At 39.2% G+C, this 19,036-nt stretch overlaps 1 protein-coding gene across 19 annotated transcripts in view; it reads left to right on the plus strand.

Annotated features, from left to right (window-relative positions):
* Window positions 1-4,513: 4,513 nt before the first annotated feature.
* Window positions 4,514-19,036, plus strand: part of DYNC1I2 (dynein cytoplasmic 1 intermediate chain 2) — a 60,960-nt gene continuing 46,437 nt past the window's right edge. For 10 of the 19 annotated variants that reach the window (XM_001144854.6, XM_009443747.4, XM_009443751.4 and 7 more), the window contains exons 1-3: window positions 4,864-5,011; window positions 7,286-7,402; window positions 9,917-10,034. In XM_001144854.6, the coding sequence (XP_001144854.1) occupies window positions 7,295-7,402; window positions 9,917-10,034 (226 nt within the window). In that variant the 5' untranslated portion in view covers window positions 4,864-5,011; window positions 7,286-7,294. Of the gene's footprint in view, window positions 4,766-4,813; window positions 5,012-7,285; window positions 7,403-9,916; window positions 10,035-19,036 lie in introns of those variants that run through there. The other 9 variants (XM_001144709.7, XM_009443745.5, XM_001144251.8 and 6 more) reach the window with 6 other exon arrangements.

The following is a 19,036-nucleotide window of genomic DNA, read 5'->3' on the forward strand; positions in this document are numbered from 1 at the left end:
ACACTAAGAGAGAAAATATGTGCATCAAGACAAGTAGAGGAAATAATGAAAAAAAAAAACCTATATTAAGTTAACAATGCAGCAAACACTCCAAAGGGAAAAATACAGACTAGAACAATAATAAGGATAATAGAAAAGTAATGCTGTTAAATTATCAGAGACCTGCTGGTCAGCTCATGAACACTCCCCTGAGTGAAGATAGTTTCTTAAAGAGCTTCTCTTAGACATGAGAGCAAATGGGAAAGTTAAGAGAGTTTCCAAAGTTGGAAGAAAATATTTTCTCATGCCAATGTTTCTAAGAGTCAAATACATTTACTGAAGGTGAAGTGGAAATATTTAGAAAAAAATTAAAAACACAAGTGACTCAGGAAGAGCTGTTAACATGTGAAGAATGAACAATCTCAAGATTCCACAGGCAATCTGGTAGAAACCTCATGAACTTAACCAAAGTGAAATCTTAGAGGACCTCTGATTAAAATGTGGAAAAAATAATAACAATCCAATATTTATGAAAAGGTCCTGGAAAATGTTCTTTGCATGGTAAGAAGGTCACACAAATGTATGTATTAGATTTTATACATGTCATTTTAGCAAAGTTATAAACCAATCAAGTGACATTTACGCAAGAGCACTAAAAATATAATTACTAGAAAGCTTCATGCATTGCTATGGGGCCACAACTTTCTTTTCACAACATAATTTCATTAAAAACTTGTATGATGAGGATGTATATAACAAGGTTGTCAACAAATGGCTATAAATGTTCTAGCTGATTACTTGGGACTTACTAGAGTTCCTGGAATATTTTGAGATGCCTGAACTGCTGGGTAGCAGAATACATTTTTAACCCCTTCAAATTCCTTCCTCTTCCAATTTGGTGTCTGCTACATCTTTTTGATGTTTTATACATTTGTTTAAGTCCCATGGTTTAATAGCTACTTTTTTCTTAACTATTTTTTGAATATAACATACATACAATAAAAAGGACCCATGTTAAGAGTAGAGGTCAATGAATGTTTTACAGATATGTAAATGTGTGTAACCCCCACCAGATGAAGAAATGAAACATTCCCAGCACCGCAGAAACCTCCCCATATCCCTTGCCATCAATATCCCTATACCTCAATAGCCACTATTCTGACATTTCATTAGATTAGTTTTACCTTCTTTTGCATTCTATATAAATGAAATCCTGCATTATGTCAATATATTAATTGTATTAAAATTTTGCAAACATTGGCATATTGAATTCAAGTGTAAATCCAGATATGAGTTTGTTCAACAAGTTCATCTGTATATATTATATTTCTACCCTCTCCTACAAACCATTATAAGAAGTTTTAAAATGCAAATTCTCCCCTTCGAAAACACCCTGCAGCACTAATGCTTATTAGGACTCCTCCCCAGCCCTTCCAACTTAAAAAGTAGGAAGACATAGTGGTTTGAACTATGTAATGTCCAGGGTACAGTCTTTCTAATCAGTGCTGCTAATGGATTTCTTCAAAAAAGTGTTAAGAATAAAACAACAAAAAAGTGGGGGGTTTTTTAGTTACGTATTTCATATCTTAAAACATTTTTTTAAATTTTATTTATTTATTTAAGCAATAGGATGTCACTCTGTCACCCAGGCTGGAGTGCAATGGTGTGATTATAGTTCACTGCAGCCTCAAATTCCTGGATTCAAGCAAACCTCCCGCCCTTAGCCTCCCAAGTCGCTGGGCCTACAGGTGAGTACCATCATATTTAGCTAATTTTAAAATTTTTTACAGAAATGGGGTTTTGCCATCTTGCCCAGGCTGGTCTCGAACTCCTGGGCTCAAGTGATCCTCCCACCTTGGCCTCCCAAAGTGCTGGGATTACAGGCATGAGCCACTGTACCCACTCAAAAGCTACATTATCCAGCCAGTATATTGAGTGGTTTTCAGTGGGAAGAGGTATCTAGTCTGCTTTATTGCTGTAGAAGTCTCACATAATGTTAACATTTCTCCAATCCATCTACTTTTCTTAATTCTCACTGATGATGCATCAGTTCATGCATTTATAATTGCTGGCTCTACCCAAATTCTTCCAGTTGCATTCCCTGCTTCCAGTCTCTACCTTACCTCTTTCTCCACCTCTCATCCCTCTAGGCAAGCTGTATCAGCAAGGGTCTCAACAAGAAACAGAATTCACAAGATAGTTCACATGAAAATACTTTAATGAAAGGACGAGTTACAGAGGGGTGAGCGGGTAGTAAGGGAACAAACGAGATGATGAGGCACTCAGAGACTAGCTACAGAGGAGGTGTTCAAGAGATAAAAGGAGAACATAAAATCACCAGACAGCCCGGGCAAAACTAGAGCCATGGTGAAAGAGCCATCTGGCAGGTACTGTAGTCATGAAGGAATGAAGCTATTGCTGGACATCTGACACTCAAAGAAGGAAGGAGCAAGGAAGAGATGCCCCAATTTCCCTTTCTACCCACCTTCTGATATCCTTGCCTTGGCCTTCTTTATGTCCAACCACAAAGCAGTCCTTAAAGAAACTGAGGTCAACCCTCAGAGGCATAGAGCTTAGCAAAGAAGGGCAGGAAATGAATCTGGGGGGCAAAGAAAATAACCAGCACATTAGTCTTTCTCCGGACTACTTTGAAAGGCCAGTCATCTAAAATGCAAACCTTCTCATACCTTGCACCCTCTTAAAATCTACCAGTGGATTCACATCATCTGTAGGACTAAATCTAAACTGGGATGTGCGACTTTGCCCCTGCTTATGGCTTCATTCCCCAGTTCCTGTCTTAGCCTACAGCCATTGTGAATTATTTCCAAATTCACCAGCATTCTATGCTCTCACACCTCTGTCCTTTGTCCATATTCTTTTCTCTTCCCAAGGCACCTTTCTGCATCTTCTCTGCTTGGCTAACTTCTTCTACTCAACCTTTGAGAATCAAAGACTTAGCTCTAGAATCACCTCCTTCCAAAAGTTTCCTGAAAAGTTTTTCCAGGTGTTTCTATGACTTCCTTATATAATTCCATCATTATACAGATGCTCCTTGAGTTATGTCCTGATAAACCCATTTTAAGTCAAAAATATATGTTGAAAATGCATTTTACTCTAATAAGCCCATTGTAATGAGAAAAAAATCATAAGTTAAACCATCAGTCAGGAACCATCCATACTTAGTTGAGCGAGTGTCCTTTCTCCCTTGAGAAGAAGGATGTGCATTTTTGTGCATTTTTATGTTTTTTGGTTTTTTTGTTTCTTTTTCTTTTTTTTTTTTTTTTTGAGGCAGGGTCTTGCTCTGTCTCCCAGGCTGGAATGCAACTGTGCAATCTCAGCTCACTATAACCTCCGCCTCCTGGGCGCAAGCCATCCTCCTGCCTCAGCCTCGTGAGTAGCTGGGACTACAGGCGCATGCCACACACCCTGCTAATTTTTCTATTTTTTGTAGAGACGGGGTTTCACCACGTTGCCCAGGCTGGTCTCTAAGTCCTGAGCTCAGGTGATCTGCCCGCCTCGGCCTCCCAAAGTGCTGGGATTACAGGTGTGAGCCACTGTGCCTGGTCCATTTTAGCTGTTAACACAACACCCATCACCATTGCTGGCACATGGTAGGCAATCAATAATAATTTTTGTTCAAATTAATAAATGAAAACTATTAGGAAAGAAGTAAAAAAATAACATAGCTATAAAGCTCTTTGAATGTTAGGTTATTGGGAAAAGCTGTGGAAAGCCAAGGATTTTTCTTTCTCAAATTTATTTTTAGAATATTTTTTTCTACACAAAAGACCACAGATAAGGCAGAGAAAGATAAGAAAAAGACCACAAGCCCAAGGACTTGGAATTTGAATCATAAAGGTTCATTCTAGACTTGGGCAATATCTAGAACTTCTAGAACAATCAGTTTTCTAGAACATAGGAAAGATATTACCTTGGTGTTAGCTTTAACTCCTGCCAAATAATGCTTTAAATTATTTAAACTTTAAAAAGGTGTGTCAATGTATACATTGCAGGTAAATTCATGTTCCAGTAACTTTTGTTTTCTTTGTGTGTTAAAAATCTAACTGTGGAAAACATTCTAGCTTGGTTTGAGAGTCCAATAATACAAAATGCTTTATTTCCTAAAATTGTTTGAGAGAAAACCAAAATGCTACCACACTGCAACAAAATACCAAAGAATTATTTGCTATGTCAGTTGACATATTTTTATTTAGATTTTGCCTAAGATGCCACATGAAGCCTATATAAGACATTTTTTCCCTAAAACTTACATATGTATGTACATATATATATATAATGTTTTACATCCTAAACAGTCTACTTCACGTCTTCACCAAATGTGCAGCAGCGTGATTCACAGGTTCACCACTGGAAAATAGACCTTAAAATTCCGCCAATATTGGGTCAAAGATCTTACACTATAACACATACTACACTGTGGGCACGGATCAACAGACGAGAATACTTTATACAGAAGCTTCTCGACGGAAGAAGGCCTTGGAGTGGGAAACCTAAAGGAGGGGACACACTACATGTCCCAGCACACCTTGCGACGCCCAGCGACCACAATTCCCAGAACGCACTGCTCGTCGCACGCAGGTTTTCCTTGTTGCCGGGGTTTGTAGTTCTTCTCGATCGTGTCAGTTTGTAAGGCGAGGGCGGAAGTTGGATTCCTGGCCTGAGAATATTAGGCGTAGTTTTCCAGTTTTTGGCAAAGCGGAAATACTTAAGGCCCCTGGGTTGACTGGGTTCTTTGTTTTATCTACCGGCTTCTGCTTTACGACAGGTAAGTCACGGAGGGGCTACAATTCCTCGCAGCAGGGCCCCACCTTTTATTTCTGGGAGCGACCTCGTTCTGGTGAGGCTATTTGTCCCTAAGCTCTCGCCGTAGCAGCCGCCGCCCATCCCTCTTTGTGTGCTTTGGAAAGCCGCGGAGCTGGTGGTGGCTACAGTTGGTGTTGGGGGCTTAGGCGAGGGACGTTACCGGGAAGTTGCAGGCGGGAGGACTCTTCCCCATCCAGTCACCTGACAGGTGGGTTGACTGTTCTTCCCTCAAGGCCTCCCTGCCTGTGTTCCACGTCGCAACTCGAAGGGCGGCTTGGCAGTTCCTGCTGACATCCCCGCCCGGCCCGGCTTTGGGGAGGAAAGGCGGGGAGACCTGGGTGCGGTGACTCATTGCGGCCCGGCGAGAGGAGTCCACTCCTTTCCCTTCTCGACCCTCCAGAGGCGGCCTGGGGAGCCTTGAGGCTTGTCCGGCGCCCACTGGCTTCTTCCGGACGCCCTGCCGTGGACCGCGCCCTCTTGGCCGTGACCCCAGGGGAGAAAGTGATTCGTTTTCTCCTTGCCCCATTTTACAAATTAAGGCCATCTCTACTTGCCTTGATAGTGTCTCCCCACACCTTATGTGTGATGGAAAGCCCCCGAACACGGAGGTTCTAGCACAAAACTCTAGAGACTCTCTTCTCTTGAGTTTTAAGAACGTGAACATGTCGGTCATGGAGGAAGGCTCTGGCTTCTGTGAGGATGAGAGGATTGGTCAGCTGTAGTTCAGCTGGTCAAGACTTTGTTGTTGGGCTTTAAAAATGCGCTTATTTTAATATCAATTAGTGTTGGTATATCTGTTTTACAGTTGACGTTGAACAAAATATAATGTGCCTAGCGTAGCATACAGTTACGTATGGAAGTTCTCTTCACCAGCCGTTTGTATGGAGCTGTTTAGAGGTGTAGAAAGGGTGGAATAAGAAACACGGTCTCTTGCTTTTAGTTTGTTCAAACAAATCTTGGAAGATATTGTGTATATATTTCAGGTCTGCCATGTCAACTTTTCATCCTTTTCGTATGCTTGAAAATTATCAATTCGCTTGCCAGTCTTAATGGAGTTTAGTAGCTGAAATTTCCTTTATCCACTTCTTAGTAGGTGAATTTCTCCTCTTGACTGACTTACCTTTGTTCAGATTTAACAATTGTGCTTTTTAAGAGATTTCCCCTAACCTCTGGAAATACAGTTTTCCAGAGGTTATTCTCCTAGTTTTCTTGATCTAAAGCATTTAATACTTCACTTGTACAGAGACATTGAAAGAGATTGATCATTAGGCAATAAGTCAATCATGTGGAGAAGGTAAGGAGTTCCTGGCTCCTGCCTTATGCTCAGCTGCTAGGCTACTTAAAAGAAAAAAAATCCTAATTCATTATTTCTTCCTAAAACTCAAGCTGAAGTAGTGTTTATGCAATTGGTTTTTGAAGCTCAGATTGTAATTGTGTCCACCGTATCCATTATTCATTAGCCAGTGTCAATTGTAATGTTAAGGTCATTCTGCTGGATGTTGTGAAGGCAACAAAAATAACTAAAAAACAGTCCCTGATTTCAAGTACATTACAATCTAATAGGGAACATTTCAGGTATGTCCACAAATAATTGTACTAAAAGTGCCATCAGAGGTATACGTAAGGTGTTATTGTGGAGAAATACAGTCATATGATTTGATAGCTAATGATGGTAACTCCTGCGTTTTGCTTTAGTATTACTACAGCACTTTTAGAACTTACAGGAAAGTTCAGTTTGACCTATTGTTTTTTATCAAGTTTCTATGAATGCAATAGAATTGGTAATAGTTTTGATCTGTGTCATATAGCTTAAGAGCTCTAAATGCCAAACCATGTCCTCTGTTTTAAGAGCCAGTTTTGACCTTTATCTTGGGTACCTAATATATTGTCATCAAAAACTTTGAGACATTGTGTTCAGTTTGTGTATGCGAACATTAAAGTGCTTACTATGGGCTAGCTACTATGCTCAGCTCTAGGTAATATTTATTATATATATTTGTTTATACATTTTTTAAATCTTAGTAATAATATATATGCTTCCTTTATTTTATCTTTTAAAAGTTTATTTTTTAGAGACGCTCTGTTGCCCAAGCTGGAGTGCAGTGGCATGATCACGGCTCACTGCAGCCTTGACTTCCTGGGCTCCAGCAATCCTTCCAAGTAGTTGGGACTACAGGCACATGCCACCATGCCGCCTAATTTTTTATTTTTCTTGCCTTTTTTTTTTTTTTTTTTTTTTTTTGTAGAGATGGGGTCTTGCTTTGTTGCCCAGGCTGGTCTCAAACTCATGGCCTGAAGCAGTTCTCCCACTTTAGCCTCCCAAAGTAAGCTACTGCCCAGCCCCATTATTTTAAAAGTAAGGTTTTTGTGCTTTTTTGAGATAGCATTGAACTATATGGCCTTTCGGGACAGTTCTCTTCTTGGAACACTAGTTTTTTCAACTGTGCTGCTTTTACTAACATAATGATTATATGTTTCTAAGGTCACAAACATGTCAGACAAAAGTGAATTAAAGGCTGAGTTGGAACGTAAGAAGCAGCGACTGGCCCAAATCAGAGAGGAAAAGAAGAGAAAAGAAGAAGAAAGGAAAAAAAAAGAAGTATGTTTGATTTTTTTCTTAAATAAACATAAAGTAATTGGGTTTTATTTCACATATTTATATATTTACATATAGGTTGGTGCAAAAGTAATCGTGGTTAAAAGTAATGGCAAAAACTGTGATTGCTTTTGCACAAACCTAATAATTTCAGGATAGTTAAAAATCTAGCAGTTCTGACTGCAGACATAGCACTGTAAGTGAATCTTACTTTAAAGAAGCAAGATATGTGAAAATGACAAAACTGATAAAATATGATTTTTAAAAACAATTTCGTGTAGATTGATGCATTTCTAAAATTTGATTTATTAAAGTTCAATTTACAATTTAGTCTCCTAGGAATATATTTATTATAAAGTAAGGCTCATCTGTATTTTTTTTTGTTTTGGGTTTTTTTTTTTTTTTTTTTTTTGAGACTGGGTCTCACTGTGTCACTCGGACTGGAGTGCAGTGGTTTGAGCACAACTCACTGCAGCCTCAACCTCCCCTGACTCAGGTGATCCTTCCACTTCAGCCTCTGGAGTAGCTGGGACTACAGGCACATGTCACTATGCTAGGCTAATTTTTGTATTTTTTTGTAGAGACGAGGTTTTGCCATGTTACCCAGGCTGGTCTCGAACTCCTGAACTCAAACAGTCCTCCTGCCTAGGCTTCCCAAAGTGTTGGGATTACAGGCACGAGCCACCACACTCAGTCAAGACGTCTATATTATAATAACTCATAAATATGGTGTATATATATCATAACTTAGTTTGGACTTTGAATTTATCTGAATATTTTGCTAGTCTGAACTGCTAATTTGTCAGAATGGATAATATTAATAGCAAATAAAATATATGTAATAGATGATTTAATTGACTAAGGGATTTGTTCTTATCTCTTATGAGTTAGTCATTGAAATATTTTTACTGAGTAGTAGGTTTGATGGTACCATAAAGGTGGACCAGGTACTTCTTTTGATTTTTTGTATCAAAAATATGCATCACATTATATACAGCAAATGTACATTGGCCCTGAGCTGGAGACATTTTACTTGTTCATGCATTGAAATATACTTTTATCCCTGTGGAAACTCTTTAGACATATCTGTGTACTTTTACTACAGATATGTTTTAAATACCTAGTGTAAGGTAGTTTTTCTTGTGTGTCTTTAGGACCAAGTTTTTATATGTGGTAGCCTAAATAATGGCCAAGACTGCCAGAAATCTCTTGGGGACTAAGAGAAAAATAAGTAGTAGAAAAGTTGAAGGTACAATTTATGTGCAGCATTACTATGATGCTGTAAAGGCCTGTAATTGAAGAATTTGCTAGTTTATTCTGAACCTTTCTGTGAGACATTATAAGAGGACTGGAGCTTTACATTAGCTATTAGATTAAAAGCTGACTGGTAGAAGCATGATTCAGGTTGGCAGAGCTATTCCAAAATAATATTTATATCCCTAAACATTTCCGTGCTGAGAGCAAATTTCATTTTTGTTTTCTAATGATGGCCATAACTGGCAAAAATGGGTTCTAAGGGATATCTATTGCATGATTTATACCTAATTTAAAGCTTGTAAAACTATTGAGTCACACAGACCAATGGGAAAAAACAAAGTTTATAAAAATGTTACAAGAGATAATACAATGGTATTAAACTGTGAGTCTATTAATATATTTTTTATCAACAGTGAAGCATCAGCTTGATATTACAACCTGTTTTGTTATTTTGATTAATTTTTCTGATGACTTTTAAGTCAAAATGGCATAGAATATTATGGCTAACAAAATTCACTCCAGACAGTGTCTGAGTAATAGTTGTCTAGGTGGCATAGGGATTTGAGATTTACATAAAAAAAACTTTTCCTTGGAAAGCTTACATTTTACTTGAGAAGTCTTGGATGATCTGAGAGTATTGAGGTTTATCTAGTTTAACCAGCAGATTGTGCTAAAACGATAAATAGCCGAGATAAAAGCTGACAAAAATTTTCATAACAAAATGTTTTGTGCTATGCAAAAGTGAGTTTAATTTTACAAAACACAATCCCAAATAAAATGAAGACTTTATACAGAAGTTTGTGATACTCTTTTTCAACAAATCATATTGTCATTCACTTAAAATTTGTTACCTCTTAAATAATTACACTTTAATATTTTCATTGTATGTGATATTGTATCTAACCTTTTGTGCCACTTGGGGGAAGTTGTCTGTTATTCCTGACCATAGACAGCAATTTCATACTGTAGATAATTTGAAGTTGACTGTACTTCTTGAATTTGTCTGTTAGGAAAATTTTTGTGGAAACTCCTTGATTACATATGAAGATAGAGCAGTTTAGTACGTATCATTTGAAGGTTATTTACTAGAACTCTATTGAGAATGATTTTCATTTAATGACTATAAAAAGAACTTAACCTGTACTCAAAACTAAGTTCATGCCTTAAAAGTATACAGTGTTAGCATATTATTTAAAACATTTTTGCAAACAAATTTTTCATACTATATGTAAACATAAGTTTTTAACCTAAACATTTTAGACAGATCAGAAGAAGGAAGCTGTTGCTCCTGTGCAAGAAGAATCAGATCTTGAAAAAAAAAGGAGAGAAGCTGAAGCATTGCTTCAAAGCATGGGGCTAACTCCAGAATCCCCCATTGGTAAGGTTAAGAATATATCCATTTATAAGAGATAGGCATAGATTCTGTTCAGCTCAGACATAGCTGAGTGGATTGACTTGATATATTTTACATATTTTCCTTGTGTCTCTAAAATTATTAATCTTTTACTTGGAATTGTCTTTTTTTCAGATATGCTAGTACATGGTTATTTTATTTGTTCAAAAGAGCTGCAAGAGTAATTATTAACATATACTGAACTACCAATTGACTTCTCTTATTAAATCAGTAATTTATTTCAACAAACATTGGTTAAGCAAGTTTTATGTGCCATACTGTGTTAAGCTCAAAGTTAACTAGGATTCCTGATCTGAACTCTATATTCCTTTCTGGAGATTAGAGAGAGATACAATCAGACTTATATTGTTAGAATGCAAAATATATTAGTATTCAAAGGTACAGGAGTGGAAGGATAAGCTTATAGCCTTCTGCTGTTAATGCTAATAAGGGAGATAATTTTGTGGCTTATTTTCGCAGTGATTTGACTTAATCTTATTATTTTTCTGGGTTATTCATTTTGATAACTGTACTAGACCAAAAAAGCTGAAATAGTAGAGGTACACGGGACAATCTAGTTACATATCAGGAACAAATGCTTACTTAAAATAGTTCTGTGCTGGGTGCTATTACATAGTATTTTAGTTTAACATGGCCTTTATCCTTTAGAGACCTAACATTTTAGGGCTAGTTGGTGGGCTAATTTTATCTAGTCCAGGGGACAAATACTGGAGATTGTAAATGCTCTATGCTTGTTGTGAAACTGCAACATAACTGTCCTTAGAGCTGATATTTCTAAAAGGTTTCAAGATGAAAAGGCTGGCTACTCTCATGGTCAGCTTCATTGTTATTTCTTTCAGCTCATTTTCCTTTTCTTGTAGAATTTAAAGACTGAAGTATATTAATTTTATGTATTTATTCAATAAGCTTATGTTGAACATGCAATTTTAAAAGTAAATGAATCAGAACATTTAATTTCTTGTAACTAAACCAAGTTGCTTGTTAGCCTTTGTTTGAGTTACCTTTTTTTTCTGTGCTTTGGCTTTTGTTTTTCTCCTATAGGATTTTTTTTCTTTTATGTTCTTCTTAAGACTTTAGTTTCACTGAACTCACTTGTTCATATTTCTTTCTTCTTTTTTTTTTTTTTGAGGCTGAGTCTCACTCACTCTCCCAGGCTGGAGTGCAGTGGCACAATCTCGGCTCACTGCAACCTCCACCTCCCGGGTTCAAGCGATTCTTCTGCCTCAGCTTCCTGAGTAGCTGGGACTACAGGCTTGTGCCACCACGCCAGCTAATTTTTGTACTTTTAGTAGAGACAGGGTTTCACCATATTGGCCAGGCTGGTCTCGAACTCCTGACCTCATGATCCACCCACCCCTGAAGTGTTCATATTTCTTAATTTATGGCTGGGTTAGTTCTTTGTGTTGCTATAAAGAAATGCTGAGGCTGGGTAACTTGAAAAGAGGTGGCTGGGTGGGGTGGCTCACGCCTGTAATCCCAGCACTTTGGGAGGCCGAGGTGGGCGGATCACCTGAGGTCGGAAGTTCAAGACTAGCCTGACCAACACGGAGAAACCCCGTCTCTACTAAAAATACAAAATTAGGTGGGTGTGGTGGCGCATGCCTGTAATCCCAGCTACTCAGGAGGCTGAGGCAGGAGAATTGCTTGAACCTGGGAGGCAGAGGTTGTGGTGAGCTGAGATCTGGCTATTGCACTCCAGCCTGGGCAACAGGAGTGAAACTCCGTCTCAAAAAAAAAAGAAAAGAGGTTTAATTGGCTCATGGCTCTGCAAGCTTTACAGGAAGTATGTCACTGGCTTCTTTTGGCAAGGCCTCAGGAAGCTTCTAATCATGGCAGAAGGCAAAGGGGCGTCAGCATGTCTCATGCAGTGAGCAAGAGGTGGGGGGAGGTGCCACACAGTTTTAAACAAAACCGTGAGGGATCCGCCTCCATGACCCAAACATCTCCCACTAGGCCCCACTTCCAACACTGGGGATTACATCTCAACAAGAGCTTTGGAGGGGATGTCCAAACTGTATCAATGGCCCATCTCCATCATTAATTCTTGAAAGACCATTCTTTAGGGTTTGTGTATGTGTCCCTCATTTCTCATCTCTAATTCCATTCTCATTCCCACTAATGCATTAAGTGACCACTTTTGCAGTTTTTGTTTGTTTATTTGTTTGGTTTTTGGTTTTTTTTTTGAGACGGAGTCTTGCCCTGTCGCCCAGGCTGTAGTGCAATCATGTGATCTCAGCTCACTGCAACCTCCACCTCCCGAGTTTAAGTGATTCTCCTGCCTCAGCCTCCCAAGTAGCTGGGATTACAGGCACGTGCCACCACACCTGACTAATTTTTTGTATCTTTAGTAGAGACGGGCTTTCACCATGTTGGCCAGGCTGGTCTCGAACTCCTGACCTCATGATCCGCCTTCTTCGGCCTCCCAAAGTGCTTGGATTACAGGTGTTTGCCACCATGCCCGGCCCACTTTTGAATTTTTAACATACATCCTTCAGATTATCCTCTGTTTTTCAAGGTTTCACATATCTCTGTGTATATATACTTTATATATATAAATGGCATAGTGCTGTATGTCTTTTGTTTATTCCATGTTGCTATATACGTATTTAGTCATTTATTTCTAATATATAATATCCTATTATGTACCACATTTTACTTATCCATTCCCCCAGTGCTATGCACTCAGTTTCCTTTTGTCTCTTTGCTTTACTATCATAAGCAACACTGCAAAAAATATGTGTTTTTTCCCTTGAGGACTGTGGAATACTTTCTCTGGGGTGTATGCCCAAGAATTTACTTGCTATGTTATTGTATATAAGACTTAGCTTAATTAGGTTCTGCGTGTCACTCTCCAGAATGGCTACAAAGTTTACCCGCCCACTACCAGTGCATGAAAAAGTAACTGCTTTACCATATTCACATGATGACTGGATATTATCCAGCTTTCTAGTTTTTGCTAACTTGATGAGTATAAAGTGGTACACCAAAATGTTTTAATATACATTTATCTGATTACAGTGAGGTTGACCACCTCTCTATATATCTTTTAACCATTCAAGTTTTCCCTTCTGCGAATTGCATATTCATATCCTTCTCCCCATTTACTACGATTGAGGTTCTTTATCTTCTGATGTATAGGCATTCTTTGTGTATTTTGTATATTTTAGGGAGGACTTTTGTCTGTTTTAGTCTTTTTAAAAACCCTTCTAATCTGTTAACTGCTTATAATATTCTTCATTGAACAGAATCCTCTATTTTGATATGATCAAATCCTTCATTTTGATATGATCAAATCTAGCAATTACAGGCTAAGTATTCCTAATCCAAAAATTCAGCATTCAAAATGCCCCAAAATCTGAAACACTTTAAGCACCAACATGACACTCAAAAGAAATACTGATTAGAGAATTTCAGATTTCAGATTTTTAAGTTAGGATACTGAACTGCTAGGTATAATGCAAATAGTCAGAAATCCAAAATAATCTGTCACCTTTGGTCCCAAACATTTTGGGTAAGGGATACTCAACCTGTATAACCCTTTTTTGTGTGCTTTTGGTCTTTTTAAAAAAGAAATTGTTTCCTACATTGTGGATGCAAATATATTCTTCTATGTTTTTCCTATTAATTTTATAGTTTTACCCTTCACATGTAGATATTTGGGTTATATTTTTAAAAATAGTATGAGGTAGGGATCCAACCTAATTTTTCTCTATATAGTTAGCTAATTTTCTCAGTGCCGTTTGTTAGTCTATCTTTTCCCCCACTGAAGTCCGATGCCAACTTTGTCATACAGTAAATTCCCATTTATTTATGGGCATTTCTGGGCTCTCTATTTTCACTATGAATCTATTTGTTTGGTTCTACACAACCCAGTTTTAATTACTGCACCTTTGTATTATATTCTAATTTCTGATACAGAAAATCACCCCCTTTGTTCCTTTTACAAAATAGTCCTAGGTTTACAAACATTTTTCTTTCCTCAAGAAATTTAGTTTGTTTCCCTCCAAAGTGTTGCTGTACCATACATACATTGCATTGCTATATGTTTTTATTTTTTTTAATAATTATTATTATTTTTGAGACAAGGTCTTGCTCTGTCACCTAGGCTGGAATGCAGTGGTGCAACCATGGCTTGTTATAGCCTCAACCTCCCAGGCTCAAGCGATCCTCTCACCTCAGCCTCCCAAGTAGCTGGGAACATAGGTGCACACCACCATGCCCAACTAATTTTTTTGTTTTGTTTTTGTTTTTTGTTTTTTTTTGTAGAGATGGGGTCTCACTATGTTGCCAGGGCTGGCTTTGAACTCCTGGGCTCAAAGCGATCCTCCTGCCTTGGCCTCCCAAGGTGCTGGGATTACAGGCATGAGCCACTACACCCTTCCTAATTTTTAAAAATCTTGAATATTCTCCACACACATACTACTTTTTGCCTCATGATATCTACTTGTTGAAGAGGGTGGGCCAGTTGGTTTGTAGACTGTCTCCCCTCCTGGGTTTGTCTGATGGCATTCTCACATTTAGCTTTTATCCCTTATATTTCCTTTAAACTGGAAGTTAGATTTAAAAGCTCAATTTTGATCTAATTCGAACTGTGCGTGGTGGTTCACACCTGTCATCCCATTACTTTGGGATATGAGAGAGAAAGGAAGAAGGAAGAAAGATATTTGGGAGGCTGAGGTAGGTGGATCACTTGAGCCCAGGAGTTCAAGACCAGCGTGGGCAACATGGCAAGACCCTGTCTCTACAAAAAAAAAAGGAAAACAAAATTAGCCAGGCATGATAGCAGGCACCTATAGTCCTAGCTACTGTGGAGGTTGAGGTGGGAGGATCAATTGAGTTTGCAAGGTCGAGGTGCTGGCCATGATCGCACTACTGAACTCTAGCCTGAGCGACACAGCAAGATCCTATCTCAAGAAAAGAAAAGAAAAGAAAAGAAGCTTGATTCACTTTAGGCTGAACTTTTTTGGCAAGAAAATCTCATAAGTGATGTTGTGTCCTTCATATTGTATCATATTAGTAGCACATCTCTGGCTATTGAGCAATGCTAAGCTTGATTATTGGGTTACAATTGTGATAACCTGATCTCTCCATCATAATTAGCCCCTTGTGACTAATAGGTAATATCTGAGGGTGATACTTGGGCACTATGTGACTATTAATTTCTTTATCAGCCTTTTATCTGATGGTGTTAATACTCATCGATGATCCTCATCTAAGTTATTTAATTAGGAGTTGCAGCATTGTTTTTGTAATTCTGCCATTCTTTCTGCATTTATTGGCTAAAGCTCTTCTGTAAAGGGGAGCTTTCTCTCAATAACTAGGGGTTTTGGTTACCCTAAATGTTAGAAAAGCAGGAGACATGTTTACTTTTTTGCTTTAATTACTCATAGTCACCTCTAGGCATGGCAGATGAGTTTTTGCATGTATTTTATCTCTTTTTTTTATTTTTTGAGACAGGGTTTCACTTTGTCACCCATTTTGGAATGCAGTGGTGCGATTTTGGCTCCCTGCAACCTCCGCCTCCCAGGCTTAAGCAATTCTCCCACTTCAACCACCCGGGTAGCTGGGACTACAGGCATGTGCTGCCACCACACCCAGCTAATTTTTAAATTTTTAGTAGAAACAGGGTCTCACAGGCCAGGCACGGTGGCTCACACCTGTAATCCCAGCACTTTGGGAGGCTGAGGTGGGCGGATCACGAGGTCAGGAGATCGAGACCATCCTGGCTAACATGGTGAAACCCCATCTCTACTAAAAATACAAAAAATTAGCCGAGCGTGGTGGTGGGCGCCTGTGGTCCTAGCTACTTGGGAGGCTGAGACAGGAGAATGGCGTCAACCGGGGAGGCGGAGCTTGCAGTGAGCCGAGATGGCGCCACTGCACTCCAGCCTGAGTGACAGAGCGAGACTCTGTCTCAAAAGAAAAGAAAAGAAACAGGGTCTCGCCGTGTTGCCTAGGCTGGTCTTGAACTCCTGAGCTCAAGCAATCCACCCACCTCAGCCTCCCATAGTGTTAGGATTACTGGTGTGAGCCACCACTCCTGGCCTGCATGTATTTTAAAAATAGATTAGCTAGGCTGGGCATGATGGCTCACGCCTGTAATCCCAGCACTTTGGGAGGCCGAGGCAGGCGGATCATGAGGTCGGGAGTTCGAGACCAGCCTGGCCAAAATGGTGAAACCCCGTCTCTACTAAAAATACAAAAATTAGCTGGGCATGGTGGCAGGCGCCTGTAATCCCAGCTACTCTGGAGGGTGAGGCAGGAGAATCGCTTGAACTCGGGAGGCAGAGGTTGCAGTGAGCCGAGATCGCGCCGTTGCACTCCAGCCTGGGCAACAGGGTGAGACTCCGTCTCAAAAAAAAAGAAAAAGAAAAGATTAGCTAATATTTTATTGAGGGTTTTTTGTATATGTACTAATGAATGAAATTTGCCTTTGATTTTCTTATACTGTCCATGTTCATTGGTCATCATGGTTATGGTTTTAAAATAAATTGGTCAGTTTTTGCTTTTGCTATTTTGTAGAATAATTTATAAAAGATGCCTGTTTCTTAAAAGCTCATTAGATTTCCATTTTAAAACTGCCTTGATTATGACTTTTTTCTACAGAGAGTAGAGAGCAGGGGTTATTCATCATTTGGAGTGTGTGTGTGTCTGTGTGTGTGTGTGTGTGTGTGTGTGTGTGTGTGTGTGTGGCGGCGGGCGGGGGTGCAGTTTAGAGACAGGGTCTCAGTCTGTGGCCGAGACTGGAGTGCAGTGGTGTGATCTCAGCTCACTGTAGCTTCAATCTCCTGGGCTCAAGTCCTCCTGCCTCAGCCTCCTAAGTAGCTGGGACTACAGGCAGGTATCACTATGCCTGGCTAGTTAAAAAAAATTTTTTTTGTATAGATGGGGTCTCGCTATGTTACCCAGGCTGGTTTCAAGCTCCTGGCCTCAAGTCATCCTCCTGCCTTGGCCTCCCTAACTGCTCAAGTTTTTTTAATGGTTATAGTCTCTTCAGATTTTCTATTTCTTCTTATGTCTGTTTTTTTCTCCCCAAAACAATAAACATTTATTATCTCTTATAGTTTCTGCTGGTCAAGAATTTGGTAGCAGCTTAGCTAGGTGGTTCTGGCTCAGCTTCTCTCATTGGGTCAAAGTCAAGATTTCAGTTAGAGCTTTAGTGATCTGAAGTCTTGACTGAGGCTCGAGGACTTGCTTTCATGGTGGTTCGTTCACATGGCTGGCAAGTTGGCGTTGGTTGCTAGTGGGACAGCTGAGTTCCCATCCTCGTGGGCCACTCCACGGATCTACTTGAGTATCCTTGTAGCATGTTAGCTGGGTTCTCCCAGAGTGAGCAATCGAAGAGAAAAAGAGAGTCAGAAGAAAACTGTCCTTTTTATGACTTAGATTTGGAAGTCACAAAGCATCACCTCTGCCACATTCTGTCCATTGGAAGAGAAACACTAAGTCCAGCCCACATTCACAGAGAATTTACCCATAAATCAAAGTCACAAATTTTTGAGGGATTTTCTGAGAGATTTCAACATTTAAAAAAATGATAGCCTTATAAGTGATGAAAGGCATTTTAATAGAGTTTTAAGCAGGATAGTGTCTTAGATGGGTCACTAAACCAAACTACTGTAGAGACTAAAGACTGGCTTGTTTAATCGTAACTATAACCAGCTTTCAATTACCCTAGTTTTTTTGTTTTTTGTTTTTTGTTTTTTTGAGACAGAGTCTTGCTGTGTCGCCCAGGCTGGAGTACAGTGGCGTGATCTTGGCTCACTGCAAGCTTCACCCCCTGGGTTCCCGCCATTCTCCTGCCTCAGCATCCAAAGTAGCTGGGACTACAGGCGCCCGCCACCACGCCCGGCTAATTTTTTGTATTTTTAGTGGAGATGGGGTTTCACCGTGTTAGCCAGGATGGTCTCAATCTCCTGACCTCGTGATCCACCCTACTCAGCCTCCCAAAGTGCTGGGATTACAGGTGTGAGCCACTGTGCCTGGCCAATTAACCTAGTTTTATAGCCTGTCTTAGGTGACTCTGATTTTTGAGAGTTGACTCTGAGAAAAGTTGGTTAAAATAAAAAATATGTCTTGATAAACCATTTGTAGCCAATAACAAACTGATTTTTATCTTAATGGATTTGAACTCAAAAACAAGCTTTTTGCTGGGGTAAATATTGTAGTATTAGAATTGTATTTTTATATTCATCTTGAATGGGCACGTTTAGACTATAAACTTTAAAAGAGATCATTCCCCTGCTATTTTTCTTTTTTTTGGAGACGGAGTCTTGCTGTCTCTCCCGGGCTGGAGTGCAGTGGCACGATCTCCACCTCCCAGGTTCAAGCAATTCCCCTGCCTCAGCCACCTGAATAGCTGGGATTACAGACATCTGCCACCAAGCCCAGCTAATTTTTGTATTTTTGGTAGAGACGGGGTTTCACCATGTTGGCCGGGCTAGTCTCGAACTCCTGACCTCAAGTGATCCACCCACCTGGTCCTCCCAAAGTGCTGGGATTATAGGCGTGAGCCACTGTGCCCAGCCCCTTGCTGTTTTTCTTTATGCCAACTTTTTTTTTGTTTGTTTATGAGTGTAGATATGAGAGAGAAAGGGAGAAGGAAGAAAGATACCATTAAACTTCATACTGTTAGTTTAATGTTATTACTGAATTAAGCCATGGAGAGATAATTTAGTTAAGTAGCTACTTTTTAAAATAAAAATGTCCCTAGTGAACATGATTGGCTATAGAAAGGTTTTGAAGAACATTTTATATATGATTTAAACTTTGTTGAATATTTGGATTAGTTATAAGACAGTGGGGAAGGTAGCATATTTTATCTCCAGTCATTTTATAAATAGATTATTAATAAAAAATTTTTTACAGAGTATACTATCTGGCATAATTTTCAACAAAGGTTTTTCTCAGTGGGGCGGAATAGTATCTTCCTCTTGATTAAATATTAGCTTATCTATTGTGAACTA

Source organism: Pan troglodytes, chromosome 13, assembly GCF_028858775.2.
Source record: "Pan troglodytes isolate AG18354 chromosome 13, NHGRI_mPanTro3-v2.0_pri, whole genome shotgun sequence".
Taxonomy (NCBI): Eukaryota; Metazoa; Chordata; class Mammalia; order Primates; family Hominidae; genus Pan; species Pan troglodytes.